At 39.1% G+C, this 21,671-nt stretch overlaps 1 protein-coding gene across 1 annotated transcript in view; it reads left to right on the top strand.

The window, feature by feature from the left end:
* The first annotated feature begins 10,499 nt into the window (after nt 1-10,499).
* Nucleotides 10,500-21,671, top strand: part of Ppargc1a (PPARG coactivator 1 alpha) — a 100,722-nt gene continuing 89,550 nt past the window's right edge. Inside the window, exons 1-2 of the mRNA XM_042674731.1 lie at nt 10,500-10,684; nt 16,547-16,726. Coding sequence (XP_042530665.1) covers nt 10,637-10,684; nt 16,547-16,726 — 228 coding nt within the window. The 5' untranslated portion in view covers nt 10,500-10,636. The remainder of the gene's footprint in view (nt 10,685-16,546; nt 16,727-21,671) is intronic.

Raw genomic sequence — 21,671 nt, 5'->3', positions numbered from 1 at the left:
AAGTCAGCTTAATATCAAACAAAGAGCAAGTCTGCTTGGTTTGACCTCTTCTAATTCCCCTTCCCTTCCTTTTCTTTCTTTCTTTCTGTCCTTCCTTCCTTCCTCCCTTCCTTCCTTCCTCCCTCCCTCCCTCCCTTCCTTCCTTCCTTCTTTTCTTTCTTTCTTTCTTTCTTTCTTTCTTTCTTTCTTTCTTTCTTTCTTTCTTTCTTTCTTTCTTTCTTTCTTTCTTTCTTTTCCTTCTTTCTTTCTTTTTCTTTCTTTCTTTCTTTCTTTCTTTCTTTCTTTCTTTCTTTCTTTCTTTCTTTCTTTCTTTCTTTCTTTCTTTCTTTCTTTCTTTCTTTCTTTCTTTCCTTTTCTTTTCTTTCTTTGCCAGACAAATAGCAAACATATAAGTTAAAATTTAAATTTTTCTAGTGACCATATTTTTCTAGTAATCTATTGAGTCTACTGTTTTTCAGTAGACTCTTACATGTTTGTAACCTTCATGGCCATCATATAAAACAGCTATTGATACTGGTGTTTTATAGATGAGGTGGTTCTTGTTCAGATAGCTTAGCTTGAGATTTTCATACATGGGTCCCAAATGGCAGGTTAGTGTTGACTCCTAGATCCGCACTCTCAGGGAAGACTTCTATGCCAAAACAAGTCAACGATGCTTTTCAACAATGACTTTTGAATCAAAGATAAAAAAAATACCGAATATTTCAATTTGGAAACCAGCCCCCATCAGTTAATTTATTTAAGGAATACAATCTTTTAAAATTATATATTTATTATCTTCAAGTAGTTGCCCAAAGGAGTTCCGTTCAACAAATCAGGTCACAGCATCTCAATTGATGCAGATGACAATCTTACCTTATGTTGGAGAAAAGAAAAATCTAGAAAGCTAGATTACTCCTCCAAGATAAAACAAACACATCAACCCAGACATAGGGATCCTTAACTCCTTATTCACTGTCATTGGTGTAAGAGGTTTAATGGCTTCTAAGAAGAGCCCCTTAATATTTAGATTTAGTTTTTGGCAACAGCAGAGAAGAAAATTTTGAAAGCTTGTGATATAGAAACATTCTTTTCTCCTGCTCAATATATTTCAAACTCTTTATAGAATTATAATATGGATACTGAAAAGTGCATTTATCAGCAGGGATCATATCAATGTATTTTTTGTAACTGAACATAACCACATAACCAGTACTGACACCAAGAAAGAGATCATAACTTGGTCTCTAGCTTCCTCTTGCTCTAGTGCCTACCATCCCCAAAATGCCATCAAAGGCAACCTCTCTCATGACTTTCAGCCACATACATTAGATATTTTCACCTTGGTGTTTTGTAGAAATGAAATCATAAAGCATGTCCAATTGTGTGTGTTTGTACGGCTTATTTGGCATCACTATCTATTTGTAGGATATACACATTTGGGGATAAATTAGAAGTTCATTTGATCTCATTCCATTGAAGTATTAGAGCCCCAATAATCATAATACTGTAAACATGAAGAATAGCTTTATTTTGCTTTAATTATGTGAAAAAATGAGGAACCATATTTTTGTTGGATTCTATCTGAAAAGCAAAATAACACAGCTGAAAAATGGTACCTCAGAGAATGTAAGATATGACACCCCAACAAACCACTTTTGTCTGAAGTTTGTACCTACTCTGTGACATTGGACTTTGTGATAGAGAAAGCAAAGAGAACACAGACTTAAAATACCCACAAGCGAGCACCAGGCTGGAATTTCCACGTAGTGGCTTTGTATAGCTGTGTAAAAGGTTAGGTGTGGCCTATTTTTAGATGTCTCTGCATCTACCAAGATGGAGGGTAGAAAGTTTCCATCTCAGGAATGAAAAAGATTTTTGATCTGAAAAGAATCAAGAAAAGAATTTATTTTGATTACCTACTTGGGTAAAATGCAAATTGGACTCGAGAACGAGAGGGCATATGTTTTGTTTCAAAAGGAAATTCTTCTCCACCTCCTTTTTCAGGCATTTCACAGGCCCTAAGCTTGAGCTTTTATACCTTACTTTCATTTGTGTTTCTTTTCTGTGGATGCAGAAAAATGAGAAGTGAGGTATGCCCTGCTAGTGAATGGCACTCTTAACTATGCAGTATTGTCAGGTTTGAGAGTAGCTAGTGGTTTACCAAAGCTTTATCCTGACTGAGATTTGTCATTTATTCTGTCTTCCTTTGCCCAATTTCAAGTCATCATTACTCCCTCTCCAGATTTTCTGGTGTAGAATTTAGTGTGTCAATGACTACTCATCCAGCCCTAAAAGAAAGCTTCCAAACTGGGTGGCATTGGAAGACACTGAAGCACAGATTCTCTTCTTCCTGCTAAAGAGGAAATAGTTCCTCCAAATCAAATAGTTCCCTGGGGAAACTTGCAACTTCGGAGATACAACCAGGACCCAGGCTCTGATTTGGTTCTAATAATGCTGCGCTAAAACATTTTAGGCATATGATCTTTTTTCTTTCTGCACTTTACAGTAATATCTTCTCTGGGCTCCCAAATTAAAAATAGGTAAGCTTCTCTTTTATTAAACATAATAATATACATTTTCAGTGCTCTGATATTAAAAAGCAAAAAATGGTAACTTATGAGTCTTTTTTCCCATGGGTTCAGATGGCTCATGCCTGTAATCTTAGCTGCCCAGGAGACTGAGATATGAGTATCATGGTTTGAAGCCAGCTCAAACAGAAAAGTTCCTGAGATTCTTATTTTCAATTAACTAGCAAAAACCCAGAAGGGAATGTGTGGTAAAGCAGTGCCCTTGAACAAAACAGCTGAATAAGCGTGCGAAGACCTGAGTGCAAGCTTTAGTACTAGCACCAAATCAACCCAAACAAAACAAAGATCTTCTTTTCCTAGACACTACATAATTCATTCCCATGTACAAAATCCTAAATGTGGGATTTGTGGGATTTGCCTTCATTTCTAACTCTTCTCTGGCAAATAAGAAATATATTCGTTGCAAAACTAAATTAATTACATGTGAGTATATCTTATTGTATCCATTTGCAGAAATAAGTAATTGGTAATATACGTCAGTTGTGTGGTTTTTCACAAACAATGGCTCAGTTTGCAGTGTGACTTAGGCCACGTAGCAGAATTAATAACAAAGAAGATGAAGGTCCTCTTCTCTGGCCAATTACCTGGGCTTTGTAAGAAACACAGGTTTTCCAAAGTCTTCAGCTATGCTGTAACAAGTTCTAATGTGTTCTTTGTCTAAATAAATGTTCATAATGCAAGAAAAGGAATGGAGCTGTGCTCCTGCTGGACAGTTAGACACCAGATCCTTTTCTCTCATATTATCTCTGGTTCCAGCACCTGTGCCATGAGTTTGCACTGTGCTGGCTGTATCTTGTCCATGAACTTGAGAATGGCAAGGATCTTAGAGGTAATTGAATCTGGCTGTCTCCTTTGACAGATTCAGAAACTGAGGCTGAACACCATTGAGTGAACAGCCCACAGTCAGCTTGTTGGTTCATGACCCAGTTGAGTGAGGACCCACATTCCACATGTTCATTCTTTCTTTTCCTTCCATTTTGGGCTGAATTCAAGAGTCACAAAGTCTCTCTGCTGGTCAGATTGACTTCAGCTTCCTGAAATCACCTGAAACCTCATGGCCTTGATTTCAACTCATTATTCCTCTAGTTTTAAAAGTATTTTCTGGTCAAACTAATGATCAGTCAGATGAAGGAAGTTGCAAGGATGCTAACTTGAATTGTCCATTCCTGTGATTATCTACATCCCTTTGGGGGAGTTTAGCTAGTCAGTGCTTACTTACAATACTGACTGAGCTACCTACCCAAGAACAGGGCTACACCATGACAGCCTCTGTACCGACAGCTGCATGCTTAGGGGCAGGTGATTTCCCAAAGAAGTTCATTTGCAAGTCACTGTTGGAAATGTCGACTGTTTTCCTCATCAAGTCAATTTCAGCTGTCTCCAGTGGAATCCACCTCTATAGCAGCTCTTCTCCCAAGTTGCCCCTGACTAATTCCTTCCTCCCCAGCTGGTAGTCTCTTCCTGAGACATGTTCTTAAAAGTTCAGTTATATGATTCTTGGGGTGCTCAATAATCTTTAATTTTTGGTCCAGGCTTCTAAACTACATACTAGAAGGGAAGAAAAACTATGTCTAATAAATAGATCTTTTGATATAAATGGCTGGGACTTTAACCCTTTTGCAGATAATTGAGTTTAAAAGGGAAAGTTTACTTTGATACAATTTTAAATGAAGATTGGAGTGATTTTTCTGGGAGCCAGCTGTTTGTGCCCCAATCGACAGCATCTTTCATTTGTAACTCAGGTCTGAGTGGGTTTCTAAAGATACCAGGAAGTGATTTCTTTCTGGGTTGAGCCTGATCTTCAAGAGCTCGATGGAAGAGCTGCTAGATTTAGGGTGACAGACTGAAATGGCTCATCTTAAATATAAGATGAAAGTTTGAGGCTGGGATGGGGTGTCCAGTTGTTTGTTTTTTCCATTTCCTTTGTGTTATGAAGGCATAGGTCTAATTCTGAATCTGACTATTCCTCACAAAAACTGAATAGTTATTAGTCTACTGAATATATGTCATGCATGTTTATCACAGAAAGTTTGAAAATTACGGAAAGACACACACATACACACACTTAAAGCAAAATAACAACTATTCATACTGTCATCAACTCCTCTGAGCAACTTCTTTCCTGTTTACTTTCTCCTCTCGTTTCTTTCCTCTCTCTCCACACACACACACACACACACACACACACACACACACACACACACAACCAAATAAATATGTTGTATTTCTTCTAGGTAAAATTTTTATTATTATAGTTATTTCATCTTAACATTGTATCCTTATGCTCCTAAGTATAATTTATAAGATTTTAATGATAGCATTGAATATATATATATATATGCATGCTTTGGTCTATCATCTACCATTTATCATCTATCTATCATAGCTATCTATGCCTCATAATATATTAAGTAGGCCTATTAACATTAGGCATTTTCATTTCATTCAAGTTCTCAACAATGTAAATGATAATGCATTGGCTATTCTCACACCAAAAATCTTTGTACACCTTCCCCTATTATTTCTTTAGGTTGAATTTGTACAAGGAGAATGACTGGATCTTTGAAACTATCCATTTAAAAAATATAATACATATTACCTATTTGTCCTCAAGAAAAACTGCACCTATTAATAATCTTCCCTCTAGTATATTAAATGCAGTGTTTGAGTGAAGAGTTGAAAGCAAAGGTCTATCTATCCTAAGACTGTTCTACTAGCTTGAAGATGTTTCTTCAAAAGTCCTGTAGTCTAAATGAGTTAATAAATATCCAGTACGATGTATATATTGCCACAAAATTTAGCTTAGACTTTAGAGCCGGTTATTTCTTGTGATGAGGAGTTATTGCCCTGTACCTCTCCCACATTTGGGGAGTATATGTATTTTAGCTCACCAGAGTAATATAGAAATATCAAAGCACTAAAAAATTTTCAATAACAGAAGCAAAAGCAAAATACCCCTCTATCCCCCCAGGACTTTGTCTGATGCAGTCAAAATAAAGAAGGAAAAGAAACACATTCATTCTTCCTTTCTGAGACTATTTAGAAAATACAGTTTTCTCCTTTAAAGTCAAGTTAAGCTAATTAAGACCCAAATGACAGAAATAAGGTCCAGGGAACAGTTTAGCTGCCAACCTTCTTTTTTATTTAAACAATTTTCATACCCTCTTTTCCGAGTTCTGGCTAAATGTACCCAGTAAGATAAAACATTTTTTTTACTAAATGAAATGTTTTCTTTAGGCCCACTAGCACCTTAATTTTCTTTAAATGATGCAACTTTGATAAAATCTGATATGTCTGATTTTTAGTTTGAGTAAGACAAAAAATTGGTAAATAACCTAATTGCTCATGTCTTATTTAAATAACAATTCTCTGCATTATAGAGGAATCAATGTGAAGTGATAAAGGCAAATGAAAACATCTGAAGATTCACAAATCAGATTTTAGCCATCCTTTCATTATCTCTTGTCATCTGTGTTCCTGATAAACATACTTTCTGCTTTTTGTGTATATTAGTCTATGTGATACAACTCAGATTAATTTTCATTTTTTGTTGTATTGTAATATGAAAATTGCCCCAAGCACTTTTGGAGATCTAAGTTAAAATCAAGGCTGGCTCAGTGCTATCAGAATAGTCTGCTGGAGATTTTATTGGAGATGATAGCTGTGTTGCTGGGGTTGTCTATGATATGTTGTTTATTAAAAAAGAAAAACATCAATGCTAGGAGGGATTAAAGTTGTCCACTAACTTTCTCAATTTGTTTCCCCAGAGGTCTTTGTTTTCAATGTCATCACCAGAGAACTCTGTGTAAAAATAAGATTCAATTTAAGAATATTTATAGAATAGAGGTCTCTGTGTATTCTCTCCTCCCCACCCCGCTCCCCATACACACTTTGCAACTTTGCCTCACCTTCAAACCAAAGTGCAAAACAAGAGCTTAGCAAGCAATGTGAGCATCAGGATCAATGAGCCCCCTTAAGGAATTAAAAGCAAGCCACGGAATGCCTTTTAACAATAATTAACTTTATAAATCTTAGCATTTCTGAGCAGGCCATTTTCTTTCTGGAAGAATGCTCCAGGCAGGCAGCATTCCCTAGAATATTAGTTTCCAGTTATGTGGACTCTGTCTCCATTCAAAATGGCCTCAGGGGCCATTTGCTATGCCTTTGACTTGGGAAGAGGATGATTCTAATGTTTAGAAGTTCAGTTCTTCCTAGAAAGGGCTTTGGGGCTCTTCCTGTTCTTTTAGGATGGTGTTCAAACCTTTACTTACCTATTTCTCGAAGTTTGAAATGGGCAAGCTGTTTGTCTTTATTGGGATGTTTGGAGGACTGCAAAGATTGAGAACTGGTATGTAAAGTCCTGATCCTAATGTCTGTAGCCTACAAGCCTGATTATATGTAATGTCCTCTCTACTACTCTTCCCTGAAAAGTACAGCCTTTACTTTATTCTTACATAGTTCATTGTAGGAGTAAATAAGCAAGGATATTTATTCTCATAGTCCTTTCTCCTGATTTTCCTTTTGTACAAATCTGTGCAGTCTTGACATCAAAGCCAATTGCTGTTGCTATTGTCTATGGTATTTGAGTTTGGGTGTTTGGCTTTGATGCTGTTTATTTCTTAGATATTAACAATTGTCTGAAATAGAGATGGTGCAAGAAGCTTACACTTTGGGGCAGACGTAGTGAAGGGAAACTAAACATTTCATCAGATACTTTTGTTGTAAAACAGAATGAATCGTTCTCTGTTGTCTCTGTCTCTTTGTCTTTCTCTTGTTTTCTTCTTTCTTGCTTTCCTTCCTTTCTTCCCCTCCCACTTCCTCTCTCCTCTTTCTCTATTTCTCTCCCTCTATTTCTCCCTCTGTTTTTCTCTCTCTCTTGTAACTCACAAGATACATTTTCCTTCCTCTACCCATGTTGAGACCCTGGAAAGCAAACCTTAGGAGAACTAGTGAATAGAGGAATTCCAGGGGGTGAAATCTCAGCTCTGTGTAGATGTACAACATTATGCATACTCAACAGATGTTAATAAATACCTATTCCCATTGTTTTGAGAAAATGCAGCTAGCTGATTTGGTTGTGAATTGCAATGGTCAATGAAAGGACCTTGTACCTAGACAGGATGTGTTATAAAAAGTAGAAGACGAATCTAGATACCAAGCAAAAATGATCTTATTGCTTTGTCATAGCAAATTTGTTGCATTTTTATGGGATGTCATTCCTATAACTATACAAGTTCTCTGTGTCCTTGCCATATACCTTCTTGGATGTCCTTACAACACATTGTTGTGGACACAGAAAAGTTTCAGTAGATCCTTGTTGATTGAAACCAACCATTATGAGATCTTGAAGGCAGAGATGTGAAGAGGTAAAATGAAGGCTGTGGAGAGAGAGGAGGAGAAGCAGAGCAAGAATTAAATATAGAAACCACCCGGGGAGCCAGGAGAGACCAAGGCTGGTGAGCAACTAACAATTTAAGTTCTCCTGAGGGGGAAAAATATAACTGGACAGAAGAGAAAGTTTCATCTGAAGAGTTAATTAACCAAATTATAAGACTTCTAAAATATACCTCTCATTGGAGTCGTAATTTTGAGAATTAAAAAAAGAAATAGCAGAAGGTATTCTGATTTTTCTACAAATCTGTATAAAATTTTTACTTATATGGTAGTAGAGGTTTCAGAAGGGGGAAATGTAATCTGCTATGGTTTATGGGTCCTTTGAATGTTTTAACTTCAGACTCTGTGACATGAAGGGGAAACCACATATTAGAAATGACTTCTATTCTGATTTATTTTTTTAAGTGTAGAAGTAGCTGGCCAAAACCAAGCAGGAAAACCCCAACAACTTAATAAGAACAGCTAAAATGCTCAACAACAGCACAGCCTGGTGTAGGGTAAAGGACATCTCTAAAAGGTGTAAAAAAAGATTTTTAGAAAATCTGATAGATGCCTAGCAATAAGCTAAACAGAAGTATCAGTGACTGTCATGATGCAGAAATCACTTGATAATAATTAATAAACATTGATGCTTCTTAGCCCTGTGACCAATATTGTTTCACAGTTGACTGTTTTGAGGGTAGAACCAATGACCTTTGCCCTGAATTTTAATAATTTACTGAAGTTTTACATTAAGTCAGAATCTAATTGAGAAGAAAATGAGTGTTTCTTTGTGGTGGGTGCTGAGGAATGGCACTAATTGCATGTATGAATGCATTCCTGGTCCTTTTTATTTTATTTTTTATATAGAAAATTAAATCTGCAGCAACTTTCTGCCATCTGTAATGGGGTGGGGGGAGAATGTACCAGTGAAAAGTATTTGGCTAACGTGAAATGGCAAAGCTGTTGGACATCTATCTTTTTACATTCAGTCAGAAAAAACTGTCGTTTCATTACATTATTTAGAAATATACCAGCAACTTGTTGCAGATATCAGGGTAGACAAATGTGAAGGAAGCTGCAAGCTGGCAAATTGTTTCTTGTTGTTTGGTTTGGTTTTGACTTTCTTTCACTTTGCTATTTGAGCAACTGAATATTTACAACTGTGTAAGAGGAAAAACAGTCACCACGGTTTTCTTTCTAAAGAGTTGGACAATAAGAACATTCATTAAGTTAACCTCAGTAGAATAAGATCTTAACTAATAATGCTTTAGAAACTAGTTTTAGATACTTGGGAAGGTGTTTTTTTTAATTTTTTCAGATACATTATTGTCAAGTGAAAGACTTGAGCTGGCTTAAGAAGTTGATGAGATTTGATTTTATTTTTATGGAAACATATCTAATTCACCAAGATATGCACAAAGATATTGGGACATGACAGGGTTAAATTTGACTGCTGGAATGTTACGGGAAGTGTTTTTCTGCCGTGTCTAGTGGTGTGAGTTTGTTATGTATTCAATATGTAATGTCATCATAAAATAGATGCACCTGCATTAGCCTTCATTGTCTCAAAGGTACGAGCTGAAAAATAATAAAAAGCAATACTTTTCAGTATTTTTCCTTTACTCCGTGGACATTCCTGATTCCAAAAGCAAATTGTACAACCTAAGGCACTAGGGTTGGAATTCAATGTTTATTCAAAAAGGCACCCTAAGGCACTTAGAGAGAAAATGCTCCATGTATGAAAAAATAAAAATAAAAGGAGCTGAGAATCTACACTGGCTGTTCTGGGCAAGGCAGTAACTGTATTTACTAACATTTGTTTGCTGGGAGCCTAGGAGAGAAATAGACATAATTAGGAACAACCTGGAAGAATAGGGTTTTGTGACTTGCTTTCCTTATAAGGATCAAAGCAATCTGCAGTAACAATCCAGGAGCTGGTATTTCCCACTGCCAGGACAGACGATTTCTGGGTGCAGGAGTTTGTTTGTACCTTCACAAACACAGGCTATGTTGTTGATTAAATAAGCCAAAAAATAAAATAAAATAAACATAAAAGCCTCATTTGCTGCTTTTCAAACACCCCCCCCCCAAAAAAAAAATAATTAGGAAATGTCTCCTGTGATAAACTCTTGCCTTGGTACCAAACTCATTCTGGGTCCACCTGGAGTTTGTAGAGTCCTTAGAGAATGTACATTTTTTAGCCAAGAGTATAGTTTCTCTGCCATGTACCGGGGAGTTTTGCCACTTGCTTGTTTGGGAAGGGGGAAAAAAAATAAATTAAAAAAAGATTGCAGGGGATTTTGGTTATTACTTGACCAGGGCTGCGTTGGGAGCTAGTGGAATTCAAAGCTGGCTTTAATCACAGCATGATTCTTGAAACCTCCTAAACTCCAAGTATTTTCTTTTTTTCCTCCCCCCCCCCCCCCCCCAGCGTTACTTCACTGAGGCAGAAGGCTGCCTTTGCGTGACGTCAGGAGTTTGAGCAGCAGGCTGCACCGGGAGAAGGGAGGTTGGGTGAGTGACAGACAGCCCAGCCTACTTTTTAATGGCTTTGTCATGTGACTGGGACTGTAGTAAGACAGGTGCCTTCAGTTCACTCTCAGTAAGGGGCTGGTCGCCTGCATGAGTGTGTGCTCTGTGGATTCGAGCTGAAAAGGCTTGCCTGGCGTCATTCAGGAGCTGGGAGCTGGATGGCGTGGGACATGTGTAGCCAGGACTCTGTATGGAGTGATATCGAGGTGAGCCGGGACCGGGCTCGGCAATGCAGGACGGAGACTTTCCTCAGACGCAATTATTCCTTGGAAGGGGGGGGGGGGGGGGGGGAAGGAGGGGGGAAGGGCTTGGGAGAGGGACCAGAGGTAAAAAAGTAGCCAGCAGGAGCTTTTGGAAAGGAGTCTCAATCTTATCTTAACTCCAATAAGTTTGCTATTTTAAGGTAGCTCTGAGATGCCTTGAGCAAATCAAAGCTTAGCTGCTGTCAACAGTATCTGTAGCAGTTAGAAACTCTTTCCCTGTGCCTTTGGCTCTGTTTCTACTCCTATGCAATATTTATGCTCTAAGATATTGATATGAATCAAAAGCAGAAGTCTTTCCAATGGTGTTTAGTGGCCTGCTTGGAGAAAAGCCATTTCTATTTATAAGGAAGCGAAGATAAACATTAAAATGGATGTGTTCAAATATACTCCTTTTTTTTTTTTTTATTGGACTCTAGTCCTGATTTTCCCAATCTCTCTGTACATCAGAGACAGAGAACTTAACACGCACACACACACATACACAAAAATCTTAAATAATCCGGCTGGGTTATTTTAGATAGCTTTTCCTATGGAACACAAAACAAGCATGCAGCTTCCTCCGAAACTCTTGTATGTGGTTGAAAGATTTAGCCAGCTGATTTTTTTAAGGCTTTTTTTTTTTTAAACCGGTGCAAGGTTTTGCGTTTGTGCAGGCTGGCAGAGAAGTCAATGGTTAAAAGTCTCCCTTGTATGTACCACGGAGAGCTGCCTGAAGCAGGGGAGAGAGAATAGAGTTTATGCAAGACCGTGTGTGGAGCGGCTCGCTGCTTGTGTAAAAATAGATGGCAATACATCAATTCCACAGTTTCTGCTGGCTACAATTCATACCGGGGTTGAAGGGAAAGGGAAAAGAAAAAAAAAAAAAGAAAGAGACGCCAGCGGTTTCCTCGTAATCTCTGGAGTCTAGCAAAGGGACTGGGATCTCTGGCTGTTTGCATTCAGTACAATGGAATGCTCTCAGAAAGTTTGGGCAAGTTGAGAAACAGGAGAAACTTTCTCCCCCCCCCCCCCGCCCGCCCCCTCCCGCCCTGTGGACTCTTGGTGAGATGGACCCGAATTGAATTGCACCGAGGATCCCAAGAGCTGCTAACAATGAATCCTGGCAAAGGCGTGCCGGCTTCCTGTGGGTAGCTGGGGGCACGTAGGGTAAGGGGGAGGGCCGTGCACTGCACGTGATTTGATTAAATAAGATGTCCATGTGGTCCCACGATACGCATCTAAAGTGAAAATCATTTGGCCAAGGCCGGTCTGCCAATGCATTTTTCCTATCTAGCCAGGCGTGCCCCGGATTCTTTTAACTCTTCGCTGGGTTTTGCTGATGGTGTCTTCCTTCGCTCTGCCTTCTGCCTCGGCGGATATTAGGTGTGGGTTGTAATGGTGCTTATCTTGCTGTGATTTCTTGGTAAGGCAGGGATAGATATGGATAATTCATGGGTCCGGCAGCTATTAAGAGTCAGAGTTCTAAGTGGCTTCAAAGTCCTGATTGTTTGAGTAGCCAGAGTGTCCTGCTGCTGCGGGCGGCGGTAGTCTGGCTGGCACTGTGGTCTCAGTTGCTGTTCTTTCCAGTTTTTTTACCCACCCCCGTCATGTCATGTATTATTTCTGAGGTTGCTGGTTGATGGGGGAACTCGATCGTATGGAAAATCAGGAAGCCCTACTTCAGTCCCTGGCATGCCTGCAGACATTTATTTGCAAATAAGCACGGGGAGCTATTTAGAGCAGCGGCCTTTGAAATGATTTTCTTAAGGAGGAGGGGTCTCAGGGCTAATTGTCCAGCCAGGGATTGAGTGTTGGGTCAGCTGTGACTGGCCAGTCAGGGTTAACACTGTAAGCCGCCAGCGCTGGAAAGTCCTGCCTTCATGGTAACAGCTCTGGGAATCACCTCACCCGGCTAAAATATTACAAGCAGCGGGGAGCAGAGGCAGCTTTCATTTTTTGAATCATTAATGTTTGCTGTCCTCCTAAAACCCATTATGCCCTTTTGCACATAATGACAGGACAGCACATTGGTTAATAAAAGCGACCATCACTAGAGCTACTCAGAGAGTTCTCGGTGTTTTGCAGTTTAATGAAGGTGATGTACAATATGGTTACTGAGATTGATAGAGACAGTTCACTGATGTACACCCACCAAGACTGACTGCCATTCCTAAAGTCTCCTCCACCCTCTCCCCCCTGTCTTGTCTAATTCTTTTTAAAAAGTTAAGATTCTCTTTTCTTTCATTAATATAATTAATGTGGCTGAGTCCACTCTTTCTTTTTATTTTTTTCCTCTCTTACTCTCTTTAAAATTTACCATCAATGGCACCAAAATCTCCAAAAGGTTAATGGAGAATTATACTTAATTATAATGATTCATTATCATCAGTGCAGTTAAGCTAATTTATTGTCTGCTCCTTAACTAAGAGAAAAGTCTGTTGGGGTGAAATAACGTACAATAATTAGCCTTTTGTGTTTAGTGACTGCTTTATCCTCTTAAATCGTATTATAAAATTAAGGCTACAGTAGTGAATAGCTGTCAGTGTTGCACAGAGGCAGTAGAATGTGTCTGTGTAATTGCAATAAAGCACACCTGTTACAGATGTGTGGGGAAGCCGTAAATATCAGCATGTCAGATGAGGACAGTTACAGGGCTTGCACAGTTAAGCCTGGCATCATCCAAAGGCCAAATATAAATTAATAACATGAACACTTGCTACTACTAATGTGTTTTAGATTAGCAGTATAATGTCACATTCAGAAGCATGCTGATTTCATTCGCATGTCAACATTGGCAAAAGCAAAGGGCCCTTTTTGCAATCAGAGAGAGAGAGAGAGAGAAAGAGAGAGAGAGAGAGAGACAGAGACAGAGAAAGAGTGGAGATAGGATAAAATAATAGAACAAATGGACAGATTGAGATGGTCTAGCCAAAGGTTGTCTAAGTTATTTACAAATACAACTTTCTAGATGATTAAAGGGTTTTATATAAGTTATGCCAGGAAAGGACAGTGGGGGGGGGAGGGGAGAGTGGGAGAGTGAGAGAGAGAGAGAGAAGAGAGAGAGAGAGAGAGAGAGAGAGAGAGAGAGAGAGAGAGAAGCTCTCTAAAAGTCAGTCAATTGACACCATAGCCTTCCAACACAGTTCCTGAGCCCTATGACAGACATTTACACCATACCTAGACAGCTACCTTATTTAACTTAGTTTTACTTTTGGATTGTATTTTTCAGTTGTTTGTGATTTCTAAAGGACTAACCCACCACCATCACCAATGAAATCCTAAGTTGTTTCTTTATTCTTGCGCAGTTAACCTAGTGCTCTGTTGGTCTCTGCATTGGGTGTTGAGAATGAGTTGAGACTGTTTGTGTTTGGAGGATAAGTAAGTTCTTGTAGGCAAGAATGGAGCTGGGGAGGTGTTACGCCCATAACAAAACAAGAACATTGCACTGGGACAAGAGCTACTTTTCAGGCCTGCCTCCTATACTCATAAACCCAGTAGAGTATACCAATCTGTAACTTTCTGCTAGCTCAGATAGTAAAAAGGAAAGCTCAATAAAATGATAAGGAAGGTATTTTGATAGACTGGAGAGCCCTTCCTCTTTCTGTTGCCTTGAAGCTGCTGCTTAGGATCTCCTTGGGCCTCATTGGTCCTTGGGAAGATTTACTGGTTCCTCCCAGGTTCCACTTACCAACTGTTGACTCTATTACCCAGTACCTACTTCTCACTGTCGCTTACCACCCCACTGCTGTCTATGACCCATGTAATGTGGCCTGCCAAGGTGATCAAGAAGAAAGATCTACATAAAGCTTACTTCAAAATTTAAATGTCATCTTCAGCTGATGTGAACCAATTTAGCGTTTCTCCTGATCTCAGAAGGCAGAGGCATTAGGGCCCTACTTCTGAGCATGAGACCCTTGATTTAGTTGGATAGCTCACAGGTGGATAAAGTTCTAATGATTGTGATATCAACATACCTCAGGACCATATGTGTCTGCCGAGTTCTTTTCTGTGTTCAGACTGGAATCAACAGTTAGATGGCGAATTCAAGTTTAGGAGACCACCTTATTGGTAAAGGGTCTACTTTTCTTAGAACATAGCAGAGTGTGGCAAGTAAAACCACTACTTGATGAAAGGAGGTCAAAGAATATAACAATCTAGAAGAGCCTCAGTGGTAGGCTGCCCAGCCACTGTAGAGAATATTTTAAACCTTTCAATCTATTGAAATCGTTTTATAACTGTAAACAGAAGTACCTATTTACTGCCATGGTGGCTCAGGCCAGCAATCCCAGCTACCTAGGAGGTATAAATTCAGAGGATCATGGTTTGAGGCCAGTCCAGGCAAAAAGTTAGTGAGACTTCATTGCAACAAATAAGCCAAGAATAGTGACACATTCTTGGTGCAAGCTATTTAAGAGGCTATTGGTGGGAGGATCATGGTTTAGGCCACTCTGACAAAAAGTGTAAGACCCTACCTAAAAAAATTAAACTAATGCAAAAAGGCCCAGAGGCATCTTTCAAGTGCAGACTGCTAGCCTAGCAAGTGTAAGGCTCTATGTCCAAACAGCAGTACCACCAAAAACTGTGGGTTTTTCCATTAATATTTTTTTTACTATCTCCAAATATTGTGCAAAGGGAGTTCTATGTAACATGCCCATTTATAAGTACAGTATATCTTGACGAGTGTCATTTCTTCCATCATTCTCCCCCAACTCCCATCCTGTCTTTTAAAGTTTCCTAGGTCTGTGGTCAGTTATATACTTTGAATCTTGTGACCGTGCTCACCCATCATTTTTCTCTCCACTCATCTGTACCTTCCCCTTGGCTCCTGCCCACCGCAGACAAGGCATGCTTCAGCTACCTAACATTCATTTTTGTTAAATTCTCTTTTAATTGTTCAAAGGGCTTACAGCATGGAAACCCACTTGATCCATGGCTTATATAAACCTAAATTATGATCAAAATATAATTATGATGCACAATTATGATTTTCTCTTCTAAGGGGTAGGTGATACAAACACCCCCCCACCTGCCCCCACACACATATACACACACATACATAAACCCCTTGCGAGTTACTCATAGTGAAAGACCTAAATGCCACATAGAACAATATGAATTGTTTGTTCTTCCTCTCAAGGAACTTGTTTTGACTTGTTGACGATGAGGTCCAGAAATTCATCACAAGTCTACTGTGAGCAAATGATTTAAATAACAATTCAAGAAAACTATAGATGAGTCAAAGGCAAGTTCCTTGAGAGGAAGAACAGAAAAGTCACTTTTTTTTTTGCATCATTTGTTGCTAAATGAACTAGATGGATTTTAATGCTTAAAAGGAAAGTTTTCTGAGTATAATTCCTGTGCTTTCTTTTTCATTTAGCAGTTGGTTATTGAGTGTCCATTGTGTGTGATGGGCCATTCTAAGGCACTTTCAGCCTGTATCTTTCTCTCAAAGCAAATATCCTCTAAGGGTAGAGTAACATTGTGTATATATTTAAACACGAGACAGAAACTTGGTCAGTGCTGAACAAATCCTGCTGGTTTCTAACTGGGAGAAGTCAGCTTCTTGGAAACATGGCATTTACCATGGATTTGGAGGTAGACTTTTGCGATGGAATACATCCAACAGTGTTATCCTTTGGGATCTAAGTGAGGAAAGAATTTAGGGTATTTCCCCTGGTGATTAAAGCCCCAGAGCCCAGCTTTAGTGGTGTCTTCGACTTAACCAGGTTTAATTCCTATCACATGCTGCTGCCATTTAATAAATTCCTGCAGTTAATGAAAGCTCTTTTTCCCCCTTTTTTTCTTTTTCTTTCCTGCCTCCTGCAGTGTGCTGCTCTGGTGGGTGAAGACCAGCCTCTTTGCCCAGATCTTCCTGAACTTGATCTTTCTGAACTAGATGTGAATGACTTGGATACAGACAGCTTTCTGGGTGGACTGAAGTGGTGCAGCGACCAATCAGAAATCATATCAAACCAGTACAACAATGAGCCTTCAAACATATTTGAGGTAAGGACCTTTTTGGAAAAACCTAATTTCTCCTTGACCTTGGCTTGGGCGAAACGAACATGGTTATTACTTTGAGTGCATGAAGCGTTTTTCCTTTGCTGTCATGCACATTATCTTTTAAAAATCATATTCAGCAACTTTCTATTTCATGGAAAAACAATACTTGGAAAAGATGGATTTTGTTGTTGTTGTTATTGTTTTTGGGAATTAAGGAGTGAAAGACTGACTACAAAGTACATTAAACTGTGTTGTAATACAAGGGGTTGTGAAAGAAACTGACAAAGAAGACCAAAAGTCTAAACCTGTTTATCCCTATTTCCCACAGAAAGTGACTTAGCAATAAATGGTATCTAATATAAGTGAATATACGTAAGAAATCATTTCTATGGAGCTGAAGGGTTAGGTGTTTACCTTTATTTATTTTACAAAGTAGGTGAATACTTTTGAGTATTACTCTCATATTTTTCCTTCATACCCTTAATTTCTTTGTATGATGGAAACTTGTAAACTCAACAAATCTCACATGTACTTATAAATTAGCCAAAATTCATTTACCTTTCAGTAGTGAGAATTACCTCCCAGACTCCAGTCTCTCATTATAAACCTACCCTATAATAAAGAATGTTAATCTACTCCTATTAAAGTGTTACTTAGAGAAAAGAAGGGTGGTTTTTTTCCCCTCACAAGATCAGCACTCATTTACTTGAAAATTACTCATTTCTTATAGAGACAAACATTTCGTGCAAGTGAATTGAATAAAAATTGCCAAATCAACCAGGTTTCAACATTAAAACCTTTCACACCACAACCATCATCATCTCATGTTTTCTCAGCTGCAATACCAGGTGCACATGCACAGCTCTGTGATCCATCTATGGAGATATTTAGTGGTTGTCTTCACTGTGGTTTGATGGAAGCCTTGAGTCTTTTGGGAAGCCAATTTTATAATATTAGTTGAATTTTTCCACTTTCCAGCACATAAAAGGTGCTGATTGTTGAATGAGTGGATGACATAAAAGGTGCTGATGGTTGAAAGAGAGAGCAATGACTATATTAATATTGATTATTAGGACAGTGATAAAAACTCCAAGGGCCAATATTTTGGGACACTCCTGCTTTCTGTATGTTGGGTCACTCAGCACTCAGAAAAACTCACCATTTCAATATTATCATTTTGATTTTACAAAGATACTAAGTCTCCGAGAGGCTAAGCGATTTCCCTCGTATTACACAGTTGACAAATAAAAGTCCTGGCATTGAATTTCTAAATTTATCTGGCTTCAAAGTCTAATATCATTGATAAATATAGAGAGATTGCGAATTTGGGTGACAGCCATCCTTTACAAAGGCATATCAAGCTGCTCCTTTGCTTGATATGTTTAAAAATAGAACACAATGTTTCCTCTCCATGTTGGTGACATGGAGGCCCACACCGATGGTGAACAACAGAGACTGTGTGTTTACTGCTAGTACTGTTAAGGTTCTGTAATCTGTCCAGAGCAGTAAGAGGGTCCTATAAGAACACTGCAGTGAGGGGAATGCAGTCTGGGGAGCGACGGCAAGGTGCAGGAAACACTTTTGCATTAGGTTTGTGGTTTGTTATACTTTCCCAGGCTTCTCAGCCGGGTCTTAGAAGGTTCATGTGAGGACTTGGCCAGTTAGAACTGGTACATTGAAGATTCCTCATTCAGTACACTTGTCAGGTTACAGGCCCATTCTCAGTCAGGTAGCATTAAATAAACAGCACTTTAAAAAATGTCCATCTCTACAGGCCTTTTATGTAGTGATCAGCTCCGCCTAGTCTATACTGGGTGAATGCCGTGCATTTTGTGGATTGGGAATGACTGAAAGGTGGAGGTAGGCAGTGTAGCAGTCAGTACTTCCCAGGTGTGCCAGTGTCAGACAAGACAAGTTGCTCCTTGACTGCATGGACATGTATGTCGTATGGTGTTGTTTGCTTGGGGCCTTCCCGCTGATACTTTCAGAGCTTTCTCAGGGGCTAGCTGAGTGATCTAGTGATCTATATATAGCTGCTCAATCTATGTAATGACACTCCTTCTATTTCCCAATATAACTTTCTACCACTGATAGAGTGTTTTCAAGGCTCTAAAACACAAGGTTCATTTAATTTAATCTCTCATTAGGTCATTTTTAAACCAATGATTCTCAACCAAAGGCAATTTTACGCTTCCCCTCTCCCTTGGGGGCATTTGACAGTGTCTGGAGGTATGTGTGATTGTTTCAACTGGGAATAAGATGAAGCAACTGGCTTTTCGTGGGTAGTGTAGGGGTGAAGCAAACTTCCCCATGAGGTATGAGGAGTACCTCAACACAACAGAAAGAGCTACCCGATTGCAAATGACCATAATGGCAAAGTTGAGAACCCTGTGTTTGTTTAAGTCCCTACGAATGCCCTTTTATGAAGTTCATAAGGTATATGGCTGAGATGAAACCTAGTGGATGTGAAGAATGAAAATATGGTAATGAAATCCATTCTTTTATACAACTATTATACACTACTCATAAAGAAACAGAATGAGGAGCCATATCAAATTATGGAGCTGCTCAGGGCCTCAGGACTGATGCGTGAGAGCAAGCATGACTGTTCAGAGAAGTCTGCATGAGGGTTTTTTATGATGTCACAGACCCATTCTTCTTTGTCTAGGTCAAGGGTAAGATCTCTGTGTTACCACACAGCAGCAGCAGTGTCAGGACATTTGCATAGTGAGCTGACTTCTCCACTCTTTGCCCTCTAGTGTTAAACTCAAACATCTCTTCTTTATGGTTGGAAAGGAAGTTTTGAGCATTAAGTGCAATTCCTAAATAAAGCCTTCCCTGGCAGATAAGGTCCATATGCCACATGGGCTTTGAATGCTACCACGTTCTGTTGTCTCTCACCAAGCAGTATTTCACAGCAGTGCTTTGTCAGTGCCAACCACTCATTGGGACTTTCCACCTGTGCTCACCTTCTGATTCTCAAAACCCTGCCTCCTCACATTGGCGAATACCTTGGTCTTGAGCAAGGAGTCATAGCTCTTCCTGAGCTGATCTGCCAATAACGAGCACTATCTACCTTTGGCTTCAATGATAAAATAAAGCATGGAGGAGTTAAATGTTTTCCCCTGACTCAAGTACCATGTTGATGACAGTGCTGGAAACTGGCCATGGAATTTCTGAATCATCATCAAAGCAGAATGAGTTTTAGGGCAATGTAATGGTATAGCACGAAAGGAGACAGAACATAGAAATCTCTTCCTTCTGCTTCTCCCATGCATTTGAATCTGTTTCAATTTTATGTAACTTCCTAAGCCTCACATTAATAATAATAATAATGCCAGAGATGAAGTTGAATTGAGAAAAGAGTAAACTCCAAGTAGGAACAAAGCTGTGTATTAGGGTGCAATTATATAGCTTGGCTGAGTAACTAGACTCACAAAAAGCAATCTCTGCTCGCACAAGCTGTGTTTGGGTGTATAAATGCAGGTGACTAGGTATAATTTAGAAGCTGCTTTGAAAAACAGAACACCAGGCCTATAGGTGTAGCCTCCAGGGACTGACCCATGTGGAAGGAAAACAGGATGCTGTCCCTGGATGGACGGCTGGCAAGATTTATGTTCCAGAATATTGCAACATAACTTCCTTCCTCCTGCTTTCTTTGTGCATTGTTTGAAGGAGGTGAATAAAGGACTGCTTTTACAGGTCAGCAGTGTGTGAAGATGGGTGCCATGGGGTTCTTTGAAATAGCACCCGGGCCTTTCTGGGTCACTGTGGGCCACTTTGTTCCTGTTTTATCTTAACAGTTGCGTTCATGTTTCTGTGATGTAAGTGAGTGGGCAGGTTTCATTCATTCACCTGGTACTTCTGAGTGCAGCTACTTGAGGTTCCTTAGAAGAATAGCAAGTGAGGATGGCAAGTGTTTGTCACAATGTCATTGTTTATAATGAGCACAGAGGACTCGTGCTCATGGAAGAGGATCTTCTGCTACCAGTGGTATTCCTGTTGAGTAATGGCTGGAACTAGAGGCAAGGTTTGAGTCTCTGATCTTGAGTGGGAGTGGAAGATTGTTGTCTATGTAAGGTGTGCTTTATGTGCCCCAAGAAGGGAAATGGTGGCAGCGCTCCAGATTGCTTGATCCTCTGATGAGAATATCGACAAGTATATACACACTTTCCTTTCTTTTGTATATTGTTCATATTCCAAGAAGTTCAAGGATTAGTTTATATTATATACCTATCCAGTAAGTGAGTCCAAGACCTATTGGATTGCTAAGAAGCTGGCTGTCTTGTTCAGGAAAGTTTGTTCTGGACATTGACATAGAAAATGGAAGGGGTAATATTAAGATGCATCAAATGTATAAACTGACTTGTTGAATCAAAACATCTTTGTACAACTATCTAAGGATAATAAAGAAAAAAGAAAATAAGAGAAAATGTATATGTACAAAATACAAAACAAGGTCCACTTGCAAAGATAATAAAAACCTAGTTTGGGAGGCAAAAAAGTGAAGAAATATAAAATGATTAAAATACAAGACAATGTACAACTCCATATTATGTACATTAAAAGGATATAGTCAATAGGCAGACAATGCAAGGCTGCATTTGTATATGTGCATGTGTTTATGTGTATATAGCTCATTAAGGAGGGAAACAAAAATAAGAACTGTTTTCATAGAATGTGAAGAGAAGTAAGGAGCTTGTTTTGCTCCAAGTAAAATTCATGTGTGTATTCAAGAGGACTCAGGAAGTCAGTTTGGATGTGGCATGTATACTCAATCATGGTAGGCCATGAGAACTCATTTGAAACTGTTTATTTCATGCTTATCAGGTGGAGGTAATATATCACTGCAAACTTCAGTAGGAGAGCAGAGGAATAGAGATAGTATTTAAGGGGAAGAGTACTGACATCTTCCCACAGGTAGAAGCACATAGGAAGTAGAGAAACC

The sequence above is a fragment of the Dipodomys spectabilis genome, unplaced genomic scaffold, assembly GCF_019054845.1.
Source record: "Dipodomys spectabilis isolate Male_0828 unplaced genomic scaffold, ASM1905484v1 ptg000021l, whole genome shotgun sequence".
NCBI lineage: Eukaryota > Metazoa > Chordata > Mammalia > Rodentia > Heteromyidae > Dipodomys > Dipodomys spectabilis.
Note: the sequence above shows the minus strand (reverse complement) of the source record. Positions and strands in the feature narration are given on the sequence as shown.